The sequence below is a fragment of the Adelges cooleyi genome, unplaced genomic scaffold, assembly GCF_023614345.1.
Source record: "Adelges cooleyi isolate 19-005CV unplaced genomic scaffold, UGA_ACOO_1.1 ACOO_flye_CR_arks_rails_tigmint_CR_PRNA_9, whole genome shotgun sequence".
Lineage (NCBI taxonomy): Eukaryota > Metazoa > Arthropoda > Insecta > Hemiptera > Adelgidae > Adelges > Adelges cooleyi.
The window spans coordinates 135,837-157,293 of record NW_026096579.1 but is presented as its reverse complement, the minus strand read 5'-3'; the positions used below and the strand labels follow the sequence as shown (position 1 = coordinate 157,293).

At 30.6% G+C, this 21,457-nt stretch overlaps 1 protein-coding gene across 3 annotated transcripts in view; it reads right to left on the bottom strand.

The window, feature by feature from the left end:
• LOC126846201 (protein PALS1) overlaps positions 1 to 20,906 on the bottom strand; it is a 64,060-nt gene extending 43,154 nt beyond the window's left edge. The window contains exons 1-4 of one of the 3 annotated variants that reach the window (XM_050585446.1): positions 20,550 to 20,906; positions 14,549 to 14,811; positions 13,676 to 13,785; positions 13,516 to 13,567 (exon numbers count right to left, since the gene is read on the bottom strand). In XM_050585446.1, coding sequence (XP_050441403.1) covers positions 13,516 to 13,567; positions 13,676 to 13,785; positions 14,549 to 14,612 — 226 coding nt within the window. In that variant the 5' untranslated portion in view covers positions 14,613 to 14,811; positions 20,550 to 20,906. Of the gene's footprint in view, positions 1 to 5,829; positions 5,850 to 10,822; positions 11,164 to 13,515; positions 13,568 to 13,675; positions 13,786 to 14,548; positions 14,812 to 20,549 lie in introns of those variants that run through there. The other 2 variants (XM_050585448.1, XM_050585447.1) reach the window with 2 other exon arrangements.
• Between the last annotated feature and the right edge of the window lie 551 nt (positions 20,907 to 21,457).

Sequence of the window (21,457 nt, the reverse complement as noted above, 5' to 3'; positions counted from 1 at the left end):
ATTTTTCATCCGAATAATTAGGTATGTTTGGAATTATTCGAATACGAAATTATTTGACTAATTATTTTTGAATTTATTCAAATAACTTTCACTTGAATAATGTGTTAACCAGATGATTATTTAGATAACGTTTTATTCGAATGATGCACAACTCCGGTCGTAGTATAGAAAATCATTTTTCTTTTATTTTTAACATTTTGAAATATTATAGTTTTCTCTGACTTAATTGCAAAATCTGCATTTGCTATTGTATACATTATTTCAATAAATTTAGTTGCACTGGTCGTTTTCGACTGATTTCGCTATCAATTAATAATTTTGTTTATTACTCATTTGTTTTGATAAAATGGCGTTTTATAAGTAAAAAAAAGATATAATATAAAAGCCACGTGTAATTTTTTTTAAACCGTTAACATATAATAGCTTTTGAAGTAAAAAAACAAACGGTATCCACCACAGTAACTGTTAAGACATGGTTCGTCTGCTTTGTAAATTGCCCGCTGATATTATCTTCACCCTATTAAACTTTGGAACAGTAGTCGTTGGGTTTTTTTTTAATTTAAGTTGAACTAAGTAAATTTTCTCTTCGGTGCCGTAATCATTATAAATATTTTATAAAATATTCAGTCGCATTCTAAAGAGGATGCGTTTTAACGCGAAGAATGGCCTTGAAGAGCCAAAAAAAAAATCGTTAGTAGTGGGTTTTTGTTTTCGTTTTTTATACATATAAAAGGAGTAATTGGATTTATTTGAGAGAGGGGTAAAAATGGTAAAAAAAGCAATGTCGCTAACGGATAATTGAGCCGTTCGATTTGCTTCGGTCGAGGGCATCGGATGTGCAATTGCAGTCGTTGCTACCGTCAGCGAAAACTTCGAGTCTTCGAAACACACAGAAATGGTATCCGCCAGATAATACAAATAGCAAGTGAAATAAAAAAATTCGATGACAGATTTTTGAGAAATCTGATTGTATTAATTCCCCACTCTAGGTTTTCGGGATATAAAATTTAAAAAATCCAGATTTTGACCACCTTTAAAGATTTTTATTTTAGTAAACCTTTTATGACGTATGCTGACCTAGAAAATAATAGTACCTAGAATAAAACCATAATATACCTAAAGGATTAATTTGAAAACATTTACAAAATCGAATTATTAAAATCTATCAGATCATCCGGACCTACATGTTTCAGAAGGTGTATCACTATGGTAGGACAAAAACCGCTGAATGTTATGTTATTCCTTTACAAATATTTGTTAAAAAAATATGTATTAAAAACTTCCACTTTTTTTCCAGGATTTCGACGACCATTGTTTACGAACACATAATTACAACATACCGTCAGAATACTACTTCATAGTTTAGAAAAAGAGTAAAGACACAGTAATTGTCGTTAATTTTTACAGAGCAAGTACCTATTTACGGAGAGACCGAAGGGGCGTTACTCTCTCATTAGAACACTGTCCTAGGTTATAACATCTCGATTGCACAAGCTCATTATGACTTAATAAGCATTACTCCGACAAATCCTTACACATATTTGAAATTAAATTCTACTTCCATTTTTGTTTCACCATTAAGTCACGTTTTATCTATCGTACCTACATTTACATTATCGTAATTTGTATCCCATAACTTACAACGGATAGAGAAACATACTATTTTTGCCTCGTATTAGCTATGTATATTCCAAATCACTACGACTAACTGTTGCATATGAAATATCTTCAGCTGTTATACAACGATAACATAATACCTACACAATTGGACAATTTCCACATTTTCTTATAAAAAAAATTAAATAAAAAATACCAATGTAAACATTATAAAATCAGTGCGAAATACTATTTTATAAATCGAGTAGGTACAGTAAAAAATCAGCATAATGCAAATTAACAGAGTACAGATATTAAACAAAAAAAAAACTAGATAAGAAAAAAAAGAAAAAAAACACTAATCACAAAGTTTATATAAAATGAACTCTTCAGAAACATAATGAAAATGTAAAATGGATGTTTTCACGACTTAAGACCCCCTTGTCTTGTATCTATCTTCAAAATGTCTTTCGGTGTCTATTTCTTTTTAACTCGTACTTTTGCACGTACCTAGTCCAAATTATTTTTTTTCTACATACATCCTAAAAAACATAGAAAACTTTTTTATATTTAAATCGATTTGTACCTAAGTGAAATCGTGAATAAATCCATTATACCGTCTTCGTATTCAATTTGAGTGTAATAAATCCTTAAAGATTTGGCTCAACAATAGAGAATCAAAACATTAAAAAATAAAATAGAAAGGTACCCGATTATAATATAGAATCTACGACTGTAAATTAAGTTTTATGAGTGAAACGGCTGAAATTTCTCTTGTACCACATGTCCATACGTTCTAATACATTATTACATCATTACTTAGATTGGAGACAGATGTCGACAAAATGTTATTGATTGCCTTTTAAATATGTTTTATTAATTACTTAAATTTAGCTGTTCGGAAGTAAAATTAATTACTGCATTCGACCGGGTCGACTGGTTTTTGTTCGATTGACCGTGTTTCTCTTTATAATTAGTTAAGTCAGAAGTCTACTTCTCAACGATCTACGTGAGATGTTTGTCAATAAACGTAACCGGTTGAACATCTAGTAAAGGTGTAAAAGATTTTTTTTCTCAAACTAAGTTAATACACATTAATCCAATTGACCAAAACGGTAAAAAATCTAAACTAAATTATTTATAAGTTCAAAATATAAAGACAAAGCGGACTGTACGCGAAAAATTAAACAGTAAAACCACAAGCTAAATTCGCAAGCAGAAAACCATTTCGGTTCTATTTTATTAAAAAGATTCTACCTATTTACAATTTATGGGATTAATATAAAATTATAAAATATTTTTGTTTTTATTTTTAAACCGATAACGCTACCAACATTTCAACAAGAATACGTACTCCATCATATTTTTATTATAACATTAATATGTCCACGCATTTATCCTACATTCCATATTAAGAAAATTGCATACAAAATGTTTAGTATTAAGTAATTTTATTGTTAATTGTTCAGCAAATCTTCAACTACTACTCGTATTATACCACCATAAGTTTATCATATGGTTCGCATAAGCCATAAAAGAATACATTCTATTATGCATACAAACAATGTATGAGATCATACTTGGACCTATAACAATGAAAACTCTTGTGTGTTAAGTATAGGTGTTGTCTAATCTAAGTAGGAGTGTACAACTAGAGAATTGTTTTATCAAATAATAATATCCGTAAAAGAACTGATATTAAAGCCGCCAAAAATGGATTTGTATGTTATTAATTTTTTAGGCTGCAGCTATTATATTATTATTTTTATGGCATGGAATTATATAATTTTGGTTTTTGTACAATGTTATTATAATAATGGTATTACCATATAAATAATCTAGGTCTCAGTGGGCTTACAAGTTTCGAAAATTATACATCATGACAGCTGTACTAATAATATATTGACAATATTGATAAATGATGATGATGTAGAACATATATAAATATTTTTTTTAATATTGTTATACTTTTTATAAGAGTATATTCTTCGAAAAGATAATGGCATAATATACTATTGGTTTATCCGTTTTGTAACGTCATAAAAATAATGTCATTTATAAACATTGGCAAGCCAAAAAAGTCCATCAATTTATTTTCCAACGAGACAAGAATAAAAAAAATACACAGAGTTACAATACATTATTATAGTCACATTATACACCTATCACTTGTTAACATCAATGAGAAAATACATTGTTAAAAAATTTAATAAGCAGAAGCCCTGATGCTTGTGAGTTGAAAGGAGACATCACGGAATTCCGCCATAACCTGTATAGAATCCGAATTTTATGCTAACATTTAAAATAAGACAAACTACAATATTTTCTTGAAACAAATTAATTTGTATTATTATCATTGAATATAAACTATACATTGTACACTATATAAAATGTAAAACAATATAGGTACCTACTCAATTATAGTTGATACAATATACACATAACAATAATAATGTTATGTAAAGAATTATATTTATAAAATTAAAAATCATAGTACAATGGTATAATGACAGTTTTGCTGATTTTTTTTTCTCCACCGTTAAAGTTATTCTGTGTTACTATAATTTCTAAAAGGCACCCAGAGGGTTCTTTAAAACCATCGAAATTGGTCAAGGCAAATAAATACACACTAGTCCAATTATTATTAGTAACAATGTCAATGTATTGGCAGTAATAATAATTAGTCGGATGCCAGTATAATATATTATGTTTTACAAGCCAGACGCGTACACGACTATGATATTAATAATCATAATATTATTATTTATTATTATTATAATGATTTACAGGTGATGCCTAAAAAGAATCGCAGAAGAACAATCACATCTATGTGTATCATTCGTAGTATCTATTGTTCTTCATAATCTTTTCAGTTGGAACACTATTATTAAATTCCATCCTAGAGTAATTAAAAAAAAAGTAGCCTAAGGTTTATTTTTAACGAGTAAGTATAACATGCAAAGTACAATGAATAATTATTTTATCTGTACACAGGCTACTAGGATCAGTAAATACAAACTAGGTAACGGTGTATTTTTATTTATAGTTATTTCAAATGTAACGCCCCTGTTTTAATGTTATAAAACACAAATCGAATAAAACTTAAGTGTAAGAGTTCAAAGTTTTAAACATCCGAATACACAAAATATTTCATAACATGCAATTAAAAATATTATTGTTAAGAAAACAGCTGCATCATAACAACATCAAATTTAATATAAACGATACACATTCTTAGTTATTATACAATTTGTATTATTTATCTAATAACTTTGATCGTTTGTAATTATGTTCTTAATGCAATATACTATGTTAAATATCGAAAGAGAATACTTTGATATTTTTAATACTCCACCACATTGACTACAAACTAATACTCTAGATAATTATTTGAATATCTCGTTTGTATTTAAAAAAAAATATTATATTAAAAAAAAAATGTAGTAAAGAACGTTTTTTTTTGTTCGACTGTAAACGCAAATGTCAACTATGTTTTTTTATTATAAAACAAAACTGTATAATCTACTTGACCGCAGTTCTTTTCGAAACTTTTTAAGCGATAAATAATTTAATGTAGGACACTTACAGAAGTATGTAAGTTATAACCTACTTAATATTTCAAAAACAAAAACCACGATATACTATAGCTACAAATATACAACAAAACTGAGAGATGAACAAACATTAACTATTGAAATGATAAACTACCAGGTTTCCTGGTGACCCTTTCGGTACAGTATACCTATCAATTATACAAGTGACAAATTACACGCGCCCCACTAGTTTTATACGCTTTTCCTTTCATCATTTATTTTTGTCACACAATTTTAAACCTAATCTAACATAATTTACTTATTGCATCCCATAGTGTTAAAATTATTGGAATATATTCAAAATGTCGTCAAACATGTTTCCTTTTTAATTTGCTATAAATAAATAAATATGTTTTTGCTAGAAATGCAATGTAAAAGCAACGGTATTTTATACACTGAGTTTTTAAAATGTTAATTAATTTCGTACCAAAACATTATTATGATGATATTACTAAAAAAAATGTTAGAAACATGTTTGACAACATTTTGAAAATGTCAAATTTTTTTTATCTGTAAAGATCTTAGATGTTCTTAAATATAAAACTTAAATACAATATTGAGCTAAAACGTTCGACACTAGAGTAAGTCTTGATGGTTTTTCAGACAATTACTTTAATCTCACGAAAACGGTTGCACTTACTCTCAATGTTTTCCGAGTCAGCCCTGAATACAAAATTGATGGAACAGCAGTACAACATGGTGTGCAAAATTATCGAATGGAAATCCAGAGAACGGTAACAACAATCAGATGACAATTATTATTATTACTGAAACGATCATGTCGAGAGAGCTTTTTAAAGCGAAATAATTGTGTGGGGGTTTTTTTTTCAATACCAACTTCTAAACGTGATGATCGTGTAAAATTATGGTGACGTGATAACAAAACGTGTATTGCAAACTCACTTTGAACTCGATTAATTAACGATAAATTATAAACGTTCGAAGCTCTGGTCTTGTGGCTATCGACGTGTAATGTAAGTATCTTGGCAACTAATTAGGCTCTTGTAGGTACACGAAATAAGACGGTGTAAAGGCGTGTGGACAGGACACGTCGTTGGGTATATAAAAAAAAAAATATATATATTTTCTCTGAGCTGCAAACTAGTTTTGTTCACCGAACGACTGTCCGTACAGATTCGAGGTTACAGCAACAGCAACAACATCAGCACCAAAGGCAAACCCGACCGACCGGTTCTTCCGTGTGTGCATTCTTTTTCTCTCTTTCTTATTTTGTACATAATATATATATATATATATATGAAAATATACACTGGTAGATATACACATATCCGCGACCGCGTGTGTACATATATTTATAAACCGCTTTTTTTCTATATAATTTTTTTTTTTTTTTTTACATATATGAGAAAAAACTACTATTATTGTACGTAGTATACAACTATATGTACACGGGTTAGCTGCACAGTATGACTACTGTTGAACGCCTATTTTAGCACCATCGCCGCACCGGAACAGTTTAAAAACGTTCATCGTTTAGGCGTGCGCGCGAATCGGTCGGCTTACAAATTACAATATGAAACTTATTCTTATGGTAATCGATATAAGTATAAAAAAGAAAAACTAGTTGTTTTCTCAGCTCTACGAAAAAAACATTGAATCATGGATTTGTTATCTCTTATCACGAGAAAGTGAAAGTGTAGCGCAAAAATGGCGACATGAAATTGCTTGCACAATAACATATCCATGTTAAACTCATCCGGAAGTCCTTACCCCCTGGCGTGACTAGAGGGTGCAGGAGACAGGGTTGGAGAAATTCAGACCCTTTAAAAAACCTTTAAGCCACCCTGGAATTTTAATTAAGAATTCAAAAACGAAAGTCATAGAATTGTTTTGTTTTTCATTTACCTAATAAACCCATTAGCACAATCCCAGGGGTATGAGAATTTCCATGGAAATTATGATGATTACAGTGGTTTTAGGTACAAAACTAAATTGATTTTTAATGACATGGATCTACTAACAGATAACGCTTTATTAAATGTACTTTTAGTATAAAATTACTTACTTGTGATTAATAGGGGAGTGAAATAATTGAAAACCACATTAAGCAATTTAACCTATTTTACTGATAATAAACTGTTTCACAGACAAAGTCAACTTCATGGTTGCTTTTGGAGAGAATGTAGCAAGGTTGCCAATTCCTTAAAATAATATTTCTCAAACCATCTCTAACCTGGCGGCGGCGAATGAGGTACTAATGTTGGGACACGCCTAAAATGTGATCTCCATAGTTAACTGTTAATTGAATGGTGTTTCTCCAAAAATTATTCCTTAGCAAACAATGGCGCAATAATATACCAATGTTGTTTTTTTCAAGATCTCAATACACCCTAGATGAACAATTTGAGACATATGCCGAAAATAACGATAATGACTCAAGTACACGATTCAATGTTTTTCCTTTAAAGGAAAAACATTGATATTTCAAAAGCACGTTCAGAAGGATTTTAACTTCCTCTGCCCTCCCCCACTCATCTTATTGTGTCAACGACCTTAATACTCTTGTACTCGGCAGGCGGCTTTCGGGAAATAATTAACATGAACGATAGCTTAAAGTTTGTTAACCGTTTGTATTATACAACCAATTTGATACAAATATAAAGAGTATTAGAACAGCTGAAAGTACAATGACATTGTTATGGTCTCCGGTCGCTTTGTCGAGTTGTAAATAAATAATTAGTCCGTCGTTCAACATAATGCTTGTTCTAAAGTCAAAACTACACGAGCGGCGCTTAAAATGCCATAAAAATGATATTCCACTAAAAATATTAAACGGAATTTTTCTCTTCTCCTCCACGACGTGAGTCATTGTAAATTAATCGGAACGCTTTTAGCCTAAAGCCGAAATCTGTTTTTTAAATTAAATCATCATTAGGCGAAAACGTTTGAAACCCAACACGAGACCGAATACGATACACGTTAAAGACATTTCTGAAACGAAATCGAACATACGGAAAAAAAGATTAAGCTCAATTTGCCTCTGTGAAAGATAGTAATAATAATAATTGTAGTACCTAAGAAATATTTATAATGGCGTTGAAGTTGTTATTGTCTCGTTTAGCAATTAAAACCGATAAAACTCAAGAGAAGAAATCCGGCAATTAACATATTATTATTATCAGCTGAACTTGTTTTAATGCGACTTATATTTTTGATGTAACTAACTATTATTGCGAAAAATTGGCCGATAAGTACAATGTAATCATTTGTGTGAACACAACTCGACGTTCACAATTATTCTACTCGATTAACTTCAACACTGTTATAATAATAATATTGTACTGAAACCAAATACCGGATTCGACGGTATATGTAGCTGTTATAGTCTAGAGCTGATAAGATTTGGAATTAACTCGAGACCCGGATGGCGCTTAAATCATTTTGAATTCCAAACAAAACATTATCATATTATTATTATTATATTTTGTACGACGTAGCTATTAATTTACATTACAGCAGCATAAGGTCGGATTTAGCTGAGACCGAGTTTGTTGTATTTCCTCAAACCGAATTTCTCAATCGGTTTAAACAAAACGTTTAATTTGGCTTGGACGTGCGGGTGGTTGGCCGGAAGCCGGATGTTCCCCGTACTTAACACATATACCTACCTAAGCATAATAATAGTATATATACGCATAGGTACACACACATAAGCGTGGGGAGAATCGATGGTGTGTATTTCCTTGGCAACCGGCAGGCAGGTACAATCAAAACACAATAATATTATTCTAAGCAAATCCGTCCCTCTCTCCCCTCGCGTAGATAATGTTAATAACGATAATTGGAAATCGTCAAACTTGGCTGGCATTAGCGGTGTAATGGCACGGTTAAATACATATTAATATTAATAATAATAATAATACACGCTGGACCCTATTGTCACGTGTCGATGAGCATTTTATGTGCACGGGTATAATGCACGTCCAATTATCGCGGTCATGTACGTTCATCATCGCCTCAAAGTGTGTCGGATGATGATAATAGTAATATAATACGATTTAACGGATTTAGAAATAATGATAACGATAGTAACAACACTAACATGATGGATTGTGTTAAGAGAATAAGGTGAAAAAAAAATTGCCCACCTATGTACGTGATTTCGTTCAATAATATGTAAGTATAATTGTAACTAAAATCTATAATCATAGTACCTATCTATTATGATCTATAATCATTTTTAACGTGGTCTCGTTGCGATTTCCCCTACCCAACGGGCAAGGACTGGCATAAGCTTTTTGGCGTTTCAATTATTCAAGTCAATGACAAAGTCTACAAACGTATACAATACATACCACTCACGAGAATCCTTTCAAAAGTATATTAATACTATCGACGTCATCGGGGCCAAGGCAGAATATAACTATATATATTTTATATTCCAACCGATGTGTCGGAACTGTTTATGGAGAACAGTTTTGCATAAACGTCAATAACAATAACAATAGTAATTATTACTTTGAAAAAAAAAAGACATTATGCAATAGATACCTTATAAAGCTTCCACTTTGACGGACGCCAAAACTTTGGGCTTCTGTTTTCGTAAAGAACAAAGTAACCGATAAACAAAGGTGTTTATTGTCTTCATTAACCACAAAACATAACAATTATTATGCAACGGAAAAAATTTAAACTTACAAATTTGTATTTGACGATGGTCGATGAAGTAGGTTTAATAGAATAAAGTAGTATATAATTTCGAATTTTTGTTTACCGCTATTTTTAATGAGCAATAACTGAATCAATTATCAAAGTGAATGTAGATGTCGGAAAAGGAAATAATTTATAACGAAGTTAACGTCAAGTGTGATTGAATAATTATTTTTTTATACTTTAGGTAATTTATAATTTTTAGTTTTTTAACTGTATTTATTATTAATGTTGTAATACTCGGTGATATTAGGCAAAAATCAAATGTTGATTTGAATATTTTATAAACTTTTTTTAATATTATCTACCTACACTTTCACTACATAACTTAGAACTACTATTATCAGCACTGTTAAGGTGATGGCAATATTTAAGAAAAAAGTGGTTTTAAAAAATTTCGACCATATCATTTGATTTTCCGGTTAATTTGTATAAGCTTCGAGGTGTTATTTTAATTTGTATAATTTGTTCTACGGGTAAGGGTAAAAGTCATTTTCGTGTATTTTAGAACCAAAAGCCTGACAAAATTACGCCTACTTAAAATGATCATATTTCAATTTCGTTAAGAGATTCGAGTTCTTTGACAAAGTTATGTAGGAACCAGATTTTTATTTTAAAAATTCAGTTTGATGTCGTTAAATAAATTTAATTTAATCATTTAAAAACGATTGTTCACATAAAAAAAAACCAAAATATGAAAAATCCGCTTCCGATGTAATTTAGTAAAGTAGCCAAAGTATACTCGTATCCCTTTACAGAATTGCAAGAAGTCGAATTTTTTTCAGGGTTTTTGGTCTAAACCGTAAAAAAAAAAAAAACGGACCGCTTTCAATCGCCTTTGGGGGAAGAACGCGGGTGCCGGCTTAAGTGTGTCGTTCGGTGTACTATACAAAACGTACTCGATACACAATTAATAATATTAGGTATATAAAAACTATTTCCGGATAAGGTCGATTACTCACCTTATGATTAATATACGCGGTGGATGCGCAAATTAATAAATAATATGGGGAATAAAACGTATCCAAACACACTCAACACTTCACACACACACACACACATTCACTACGCGTCGGGTAAACTAATTTCGAGCGGAAAAAATTGTTTTAAAACATTTTTAACAAAAAAACATGTATACAAAACAGCAAAAACCACAACACGACTATAGTGTTATAACGATAGCCCTACCGTCGACGTTCGGACACGCACTGGCATACCACAAAGATACACGTTAGCGGTACGGGAGTAAGAAAAAAAAAAAAACACTGGGTGTAACAGTAACTCTATAGGTAGACGCTGAACCTATGCCGGACCTGTTAATGGTGTTACCTGGCGGGGCTCGTACCTGTTGTACACGATCGTGATATTATATTATTATACACTCGAGGTCGCTAACCGACCGGCGACGACGGCGGACGACCACAGACGAGTGCACCACTATACCTACGTGTGTAACGTGGAAAAAAAAAATAACAATAATAATAATATATTATAAAAAAAATGAGTTGAAGAAAACCACGTAAAAAAAACCTATCGCTATTGTATAATATTATAATAGACCCACGGCCGACGGTTGCCGTTCGATCATATTTTTACATAATAATATCATAATACCTGCCAAATAATACCGTAAAAATATATCATCAAACGCGTAATGTTTGTATTTATTAAGAAGACGTCGTACCCCCCCCCTCCCCTCCTCTTTTTATTAGTTAGGAAGATATATGGGCAATTTTTCGCAAAATCGTATTTTAAAGGTTAAACCGCGATGTGTAATTATTGCTATACAGTTCAGTAATTTGGACTTATTTTTGGTAGCTCGTTTTTTTTTTTTGGACTATCACAGCGCCAGTGTTGGGAAAAAATTATCTAGACAAGACAACGGGCAATTTATTAAAAAATCATTGGATAAGGTATTAGATTAATAATTAAAAAATTATCTAGATGAAAAATAGATAAATTACATTCTTACCTACATAAAATATATTATAAAAAATATGCCTTTTTCACATTTACAAATTAGAAAAAATACCATAATTAAAAATAATTGCCTAGCGCTCTGTAAAAAAAAATGCCATAGAAGAAAAATGTACAGGTATTATAATATAACAACGTCAAATGGCATTTAAGTACCAGTGTTAAATAAACAAAGATGTTATCATTTATAATATTTCCCACATAACGCAACATGTATAAAAAACATAGGTATAAAAATTCTGAGAAAACACAAAATATAATATAAGCAACATAAAAAATGTATTACACCAACAATTACTATTATATATAATATATATTTCTATCTAGAAAAACTTGCTCTTACCTAGAATAAACCGTTTTCAATTTGTACATTTGTTTACACCAAAAACGACTGTGCAAAACATATTAAAAATAGTCTACCTTTTTCTAAAAAATTCACTAATTTTATAATTTATTAAAACATTTTTTTTTCACAAAACATTATTGTATATTATAGAATGTTTTTAGAACTAGAATTTACCTATCGTGTTTACTTCTTGAGGTTTAAAAATGTGTACTCTTTACGTATATTTTGTTAAGTTTCTGTTAAGTTTCGACTTAAAACGTTTTTGATAAAAAAAATGTATAATACTTGATCAGTCATCAGAGAACTTTTTGTAAGCTGAATAATATAGTACATACAAATAACATTACGAATAAAAAGTTATTATTTCAGAATTGCAATTTTCTATACTATAACTTTTGGTTCAAAAAAAAAGAACGAGGTTTTTCCTTCTAGAAATAAACGGATTGCTTTTAAAAAAGAACTTTGCCATCACTGGACTGGTATAGAAATGGCTGATTTCCCCGTTTCCCTTCCCCCTCGAGTACGCCTCCTATGCAAATTTATACAACTCCAACGCTTTTACTACTCTATCTATTCACTCTTTGACATGGGAAAACCAAACAATACAACGACTTGCTTCGTAGGAAGAAAGTATCCGTTGTACCATTAACAGACCTTATGGCGGTGTAGGTACACAAGCGAGTAATAGTATATTACTGTGATTGATTATAATAGATGATGTTTTGCAAAATGTCATTGTCATAACGCCACAGCGGCTGGAGATAGTTCAAATCTCGCCACAGTCGATCAGAAGAAGCGGGAAATACAATATACACTGTGAACTTGGCATGGGCGATAATGTCAGAGATTGTGGGGTTGTGTTGCACAATGAGAAAAGGGTCATATTGCGGATGAAGGGTCAAAGGCGAGAGACGTGCGTCGGATACTCGCGTACACGATAATATATTGTGTGCCATACTATTAATATCTTCTAGACTTTCGGGCGCTTTTTTTTTCCCATGTCTCTTCTTCTATTACACAAAAACTTTACGACTAATATTTTTTGAGTTTTAATATCATTTTTTCATTGCATAAACGCCATGGAAACTTCGCTCGTTTTTATAACATAAAGTTCCCAGTCTTGCTTAGCGCTTTCTAATCATAATATATCTGTTATCAGCTAGTTCCCTTATGAACAAACTATGTTTTATCAGTTAACACTCGTCTCCCACCACCCTTATCGCTTTCAATTCAAATCTGTTATCAGCTTATTTATCCTTATCAAAATAAATTGATATCACTGTATCCTTTATCAGCTAAAAACGCAACACTTAATTATAAAATTGCACTGACCTTTTTTTAATCGAGGTTTTAAATTCAAGCATATGGTTCGGGTGACTATACACTGAAAAACAAAATAAAAAATATACATTATTATTATGCGTGTTTAGAGTGAATCGATATCGTGGAAGATGTCTTGTTAAATATTTTAATTTTAAACGAACTTTCTCACCTGGTAGAGATATGCCAGCAAATCTTCTCGAGTCATTTCTGCTATCTGTTGGCCATTGATAGCAAAAATTTCATCGCCTGTTTCGAAGTCTGCACGGTCCACTTTTGAGCCTAAACCGGACAGCAATAGTGTTTGAATAAACGAGACGTGACCGATTTGGTAGTAATATGTCAACATACATATGATTATGCTCCTACTTTAAATAATTGGAAGAATAATTTTTAAACAACCAAACGATTCTATGACCAACAATGGAATATAGCGTTGTAATAATAGTTGTTTTTTTGGTTATTATAAAATTAATATAAGGTTAAATAAAAACCTAATATAATCCCAAAAGCGTCCAGTAAAAGCATTTAGTAGGGTCAAATGGGGCCAATGTAAACGAATGTATTTCATGGGAAAACCAACAACGTTTGCATTTTATTTATTAAATCATTTAATTAAAGTTCAAATTGTTTAGTTAATATGTTGTTTAAAATAAAATCCGTTTATATTTTCCCCATTTGTTTAGAATTGCCCTAAGACCTTATTAGTTTTTGAAGTCAGCGGTTGACTAATACTTTTTTCCAAAAATTTATTAAATTCAGATTTGTCCATAATATCTTTTTAAATAATGTCATCAGTTTGCAGTTAACTTGTATTTAATTTTTAAATAGAATATTTAAATTCGCATGGTGTTTACGTGGGAAAAATAAGTATGTTGTACAGTTCACTCGATCGATAAATAACTCTACAAAGTCATATAGTAATACTGTGATATTAAATAATTATTATTGTAGTATTGTCTACATTTGCACGCTAAGAATTGAATACTAGAAAATTACTTAAAGCGAACAAAACTTAATAATAATTAACAAGACGTGTAGCTACCAAAAAGTTTGGCTTTGTTATCTTCAGTTTCTTTTAGTATAAGTACGTATCCGCTGAGATCCATAGTGAGTATTAAATCGATAACAGTTCAAGGCATGTTAACGACCACAACCCTGATAGTAGTATATATAATATGATTTGGCTAATCCAAATTGTAGTTCTTCGTCTTCTTCGTTGTCACTCCCGCAGTCCGAATCCGAGTCCTCAGCCATATTGTTTGTTTTCGATTGGTCCTATTTGGGGCATAGCCCACCGAATAATTCCTAAAACAAAAAAATTCAATTAAGACACTATTGCGATTGGTTTTCAAATCAACTGTAGGAAGAAAAAAAAATGTAATCCTGTACAGGGTGTACCGGAATTCGAAGTCATACTCTGGGCAGTCGAGTTTAAGTAGAGACTTTCAGGAAAATAATAACAAACAAAGATTTCTCTGCTACACAGAAAAACAGAATAATTGATACGTTTTTCCCCTCCCCTACATGACTTATCCTACTGTCTTGTCCTCTCATCCGCTTATTTCCTCCGCTCCTTGACCTAATATCTAAACCTAACTGATCTCTTATCAGGAGCCTTTATCAGTTGTCCCTTTGCACTATTAGCCGTTATCAGAAGACAAAGTAAATTCAATCAGATTTAATGTAAACAATGATTTTCAGACGGAGGCCACCATCTTTTAAATAAATATTCTTGTGGCGTATTGAAACCATCTTCTTATTTCTCCTAAAATTATATCTATACATAGCTAATGTATAAAAATAACATTATATACTGCAATAAGATGGCCGCCACTTTTTTTAGTAATAAGTATATCCACCGTGTCATTAGTTACCTAGATATATTTTTTACAAATTTTGTAAAAAAGTATTAAGAAAAAAATATGACTTGATTATGACGTTATTTTACTAATTTAAATTCGGTAAATCCAAATTTTCGAGACAGAAAAACAATGTCAACAAATTTATTTATAGTAACCCACTAATACGTATGGCCTCTAAAGTGCGATAGTAAATTATTCCGGAACACACTGTATATTAATTGGCTAACGATAAATTAATTAAAATGCATTCAATGGTAACGCGTTTGGAAACACAATTCAAACAAGTATATTGTGTATAATAAGTAAGTAAAATAAACCAACAATATTGGTTTGAATAGAGAATTCGAGGGAGTAAAGTTTTTGGCTAATGACATTTGTTATATAGTTTATTTCTCGAGAACACTATAAACTATATATTATTACATAATTTGGGCTTCAAACAACGAGTTATATAATACATTTGAAATTCAGTACTTTGAACTGAAGGTTCGACAAAAGAAGGTCTTTGGTAAATAAAAGTAACTTTTTTTTATTAAACTTTTCCATATTTTTGGCATACACTAGAGTAGCATAAAGTTCATCGTGTCCCAATTTAACAACGACATGATTTATGCTCAAAAAGAAAACAAGGCCTCGAGTAAATTGTTCTTGCCTACAGAAATTAAATACAAATTTTGTGTTTAATTATGTTTTTTGTTAAAAGTTTAAGATCTATCTATTATTTACTAAACTATTCAAAATAATGCCATAATCGTGTGAGATATATCATATTATTAGGCCTTGGAAATCTCATGAAGGGTATGCAAATATTGGCCAATAAATTACAATTCAAAATTTTTTTCTGCATATTAAGTGGCAAGTGACTATTCTGTAAATTATATATTTTAATTTAATTAAACTTACTATTAATTTACACGTCGTGCAAGTAGCAAGCAAAACCAAACTGTACCGATTAGACAAATTGAAATCTTTAGAATATAAAATGTTTATGAATATTATTCATTATTTATTAAATAAATAATAGTTAAGCACGGTTTTATATGTATATGTTATTAACGTGGATCTAAAAGACTGACGTGGGAATAACGTTATCGTTGCTACATGGCTTTTCATAATTACACGAGTACCTGTTTGAAATTCAGCAACATAATGTACTTTCTTACACTTTTTTTCCTTTTTAAGATTTTTTAAGAATAGTGCGGACGAAAGCAGTTTGGTCGAAGTACTTGAAAAGAGCTTACTGAATGCCACTTGTACAGCGCGCATTGAATAAGACTTTACAAGAGACGTATATAATATGTACAGGTTTAGTCATGTTTCCAATAGTAACCAACCTTTTTTGTCTTTTAATTGACACGTTTTTCAATCGATGAAAGTCGTTATATATAATATATGAGTTAATCAACGTGGTAGGTACCTTGTGGCCTTTTTATTCAACACATAAATATGATTGACGAAGTACATGGTATATACACTGTTCACACTGTGTTCAAATTAATTATGTATAGAAATTTAATTTATACATAAATCCTAAGATATAATATTATACAGCTATTATATATATATATAATATATATAAATAATTATATTTATTACCGTTTTAAAATATCAGCACTGGCACGAATTAGTTGAACGGACATACACTTTTCATAAAAAAAAATATATACATATGACAAAGGAGTTGAAAACTTTTAAACTCGAATAAGAAAAGATATAATAAAAAGCATATTTAATAAGTGGGTGCATAGGTTTGAAGTGGGTTTTTTCGAGGCTGCACTGAAGAGGTATAAAAAGAGGAAAATGTACAGCGAATGAATTAAATTAAGAAAAATAAAATTCACAAAAGTAAGGCAAAAAAAAAATTGGATGGATGATCATTTATTAGAAGCTTGCGGCGGCCCAGCGTGGTGAAAATGTAGAACAATAGAAAACAAAAAAAAGATTATGTAATAAATATGTTTTCGGTTTTTGTTCGTTAAAGATGTTTGTATTTTTTATTACTCTAATCACAAGTACACTTTTATAGGCTATTCGGCGAGAGTGGACTACTCGCTAAAACGGGAAAATAATTTTAAATGTTTAAAATAAATTAAACGACTTTAAAAAAAACTTGAACATCAAACAGTAAAATTGAACAGTATTAATACGAATTTATGAATTTAGAATATTGTATAATATACAGTAATAATACATAGTAAGTAATATAGGCATGTTTAAGTTGTTTTTAATAAATTAATACACTACATAATTGGTTTCAAGCTGTTTACTAGTAAAACAAATATACAGTTATGTATTATAATAACAAAACAAGTCACATCGTAATAAAATTGGAACTTTACTAAGCAAGAAAAACATTTTTTACATATTATATTTTCAAGGGGTTATTATAGGCAACTTAAATAACTACTATTCATATGTTTTATAAGTAAATTTTTTTGACCTGTTATCGCAAACTTAATTTCTTTTTATCTATTGTATTATTATTTTTTTTTTAGTATTTAACCATTACTCTAAATAATTATTTTAATTATTACAGTATTGCTCGGTATACCATCTCAGATGTACAATAAAATTTGAAAATTATCTGACAATTTATTAAAACAAATAAAAAGGCAATACAACACAAAAACGTTTGTCTTTGAATTTTTTTTCAAATTTAAGATTAAGGTTTTTTTTTAATGTTTTAACTATTGTCTATTCGATATTATTATATTGTTTAACGCGTTTTAAATAGAACAAACAACATTCGACGTAATACTTTATAATACAATAATTACACCAATTAAAATAGAAAATTATATTTTGCCAATGTTATAAGAAGTCCGAAGCTTGAAATTGAGCACTAACCATTTGTTTAGGTGCATTAAAATTAACATTGTCTCGTTTAAAAACAATTTTTCAAGACTGCGATAAGTACATGCAAATTCAGCTTGTAGTCAATTCAACATAATTAATGCATTCATTATTTATCACAAAAAATACAACTAAACCTTACGACGGAAATAAAAAGAACACCGGTTGTTTGTATACCATTTTTTTTTAAAAATCAATTCGGTAACTCAAAATTCTAACGTTAACGCATAAAATTTGACTAACCAATTAAAAAAAATTTTGAATATATTTTAGAATTGTCTGATTTTGAATTTGTGTAGTTTTATAAATTTAGTGTAATTGTTTGTTTGAAAAATCCTGACAAAATATAGACTACTTAGGATGGTCCAATTTCAATTCTGTAAAGAGATACGAGTTTTCTGGTTTCTTTACTAAGTCATGTCCGATACTGTTTTTTGTATATGTAAAAAAGGGTTTTTAAATACTGAAAAATGTTTAAATTTGATTTATTTAATTACAAGCAAATTATTTTTTTGAAATGAAAATCGGTTTTTTACATGATCCAGTAAAGTTGTAAAAAAACTAGAATCTCTTTACAAATATTAAATTTGATTTTTCTAATTTTGTCAGGCTTTTTAGTTTACCATGAAATATTTGGTTTTTAATTTTCCAACCAATTTTTTTGTATATTCGGTCATATTTATTTTATTGGATGTGATCATCAAAGTGCATCTTCTGATATGTTTTTATTTAGGGGGGTATGGTGGGGGAGGATGAATTTAAGAAAATAGTACATATTTTTTTTGGAAAATTGCCTATAATTTACTTCTTAAAGAATAGGGATGTGGCACAAGTAGGTACCAAGTATATTATATAAAAAAATGTTACATATTTTAGCATTGTCCATTCAAATGTAATATTATGATGTAATGAATGAGTAATTTTTAAATTCTTTTTACTTCTTAGCACCAACTTTAGTTAAATATGAGTTTAAAAGATAATATAATTTGTTGGAAGTAGGTCATCCGCCTGGATGACCTATTTTTATTTGTAGGTTATAAGCCGGGCTAGTCGTTTTACTATTTATATTTTATATAAAAATGTTTTTAGGTATCTAGTAGTTTAATATCTCAGACGAAATTTGTTTCTTAAATGATGAGTGTGTAAACTAATGATTTCATTTATCTACCAAGTTTTAAGTACCGACAGGTGTGGGATTATAGAAATTTGAATTTTTACAAAAATCCAAAAAACTAGTCAATATAAGTCTTATTAATACTCACTTTAGATGTATATAAATAAAAAAATATTTGCCGAAAATTCATTAACAAATCAAAAGCGAATAAAAACAATATATACAATTTAAAAAGACAAATTTCAACATTACTCTCGTGTTCAGTCAAGTTCTTAAATAATTTGTTTTATACAATTCTAAGTATTAGTAGAAGTCTTCTACTCAAAAAAAATAATTGCATTTTTTTTCGAGATTTTATAACAGTATCATCTTTTTTTTTTGTAAATTTGAATGCTGTTGAAAGTGTTAACTTCACAGTATTATTATTGTACACCGTTGAAACTGATCAGAGACTCCAAAAAATATATTTTGATGCGAGTAAGTTTAATTTGCAACGTACAAAATGTGGAGAAAAACAAATCAAACATGTCAATTTAATATTATGTTATATTATAATCTGCCAATCTGTACTTTTTTTATCGAGATGACCCAAAACGATTTAGGCGATTCTGTGGTGTCGATTAAATGCAATAACTAATTACATTTGTTTTTTATCGACCATTAATATCTCTTTTTTTTTAATGTAATTTGAGATAACGCCAAAAATAATGGCTGTAAAAAATAATATAACATTAATAATATTGCCCACGAACGAGCGGCGTGTAAAACGTGTGCAGAAATTCAAAAACCTCCAAAAAAAAAATGTATAAATTATGAAAATACTTGTGTAAACGTTATATTTTAGCTTCGGTCGAGTAGGGTTAGAGTATAAGGAGATTTTTTTTTTTTATCTACTTGTATTGCCCTATATATGTATGCGAAATTCGGTCTACGGCGACTTGGAAATGTTCCTAAAAAAATAAGAGTAGGTACCTACTCGCTATGGGAATGGAAAAATGAATAAATAATATTATATAACAAACAGGACGATTAAATATTAATATGAAAGGATGTTTCTCGAGTGGTTTCGAGTGCGTCTGCATTTATACATGTATATTATGATAATTATCATTCAGCTTTTTTTAAAGTCTAGTGCAACAATGGTCACCTACTAACGGTTTGCAGTAGGTAATAAAAATAAAAATACATTTTTTTTTTTTTAAACAAGTACTCACTTAGACCTCCTGCGACGGCGATTGCGTTTCCGAGTTTTGATTTTGGATTTGTTGCTGGATCGAAAAAAATTTAACAACCGATTACAAAAACAAAAAAAAATTGTATGTAAGTATTGTTCGTAAAACAAAACAGATAAGTTGAACTATATTTAACTGTTTTGGAGATGTTGAAAATTGTTTAATTACTATTATCCATGGGTTACTGGTAACGAGGTATGTACCGGGCCCGGTTAGGGGGAGGTAAGACGCCGCGCGTTTTTATCTCTGTAGCGGCGGCGGCTATTGCCGGGAACGACGGCGGCGTTATGCTGTATTGTCGCGGCACCAAGCGTCCGCCGACGACCGTTTATGTGTTGTACGCGCGATGATGTAGTATTCTGTAGGGCGCTGACGGTATGCGCTGTTACGGCGGCGGCGGCGTTTATTGATCAGGTGGACCGCCGTCGCACAGCTTCCATATTATTATACACACAGACACTTTGGGTTAGCAGTACCGCGTATGGGGTAACGCGGAGGTCCAGAGGGTGGTTATGCAGCCCGATTGTGTGTTGCAAAAAAAAACGAAAAGTGGAGGGGGGTCGCGTTTGCGCGCGCGTTCGTCGCAGCCGCCGTGATACGCAACGGTCACGTGGACCGCACGTTAGCACGTTACCGGTTACGCGGTATCAACGACAATCAACCGCGGAGCACAAGAGGCGCTCCCCTACAGCGGTTAAGCATCTCCCAGACAAATTTCATAATGATAATTACTTTTTTATTTGTCGACAACAGCAACAACAATACAAACATATGTACATTTTACAATAACCTCAGATCAATGTGAAAAACTGACACCTCCCCAATAAGCATAGCTTGTGATAAGGGATGGTGAGTTAGATATCTATATTATAATGTTGATAATATTAAAA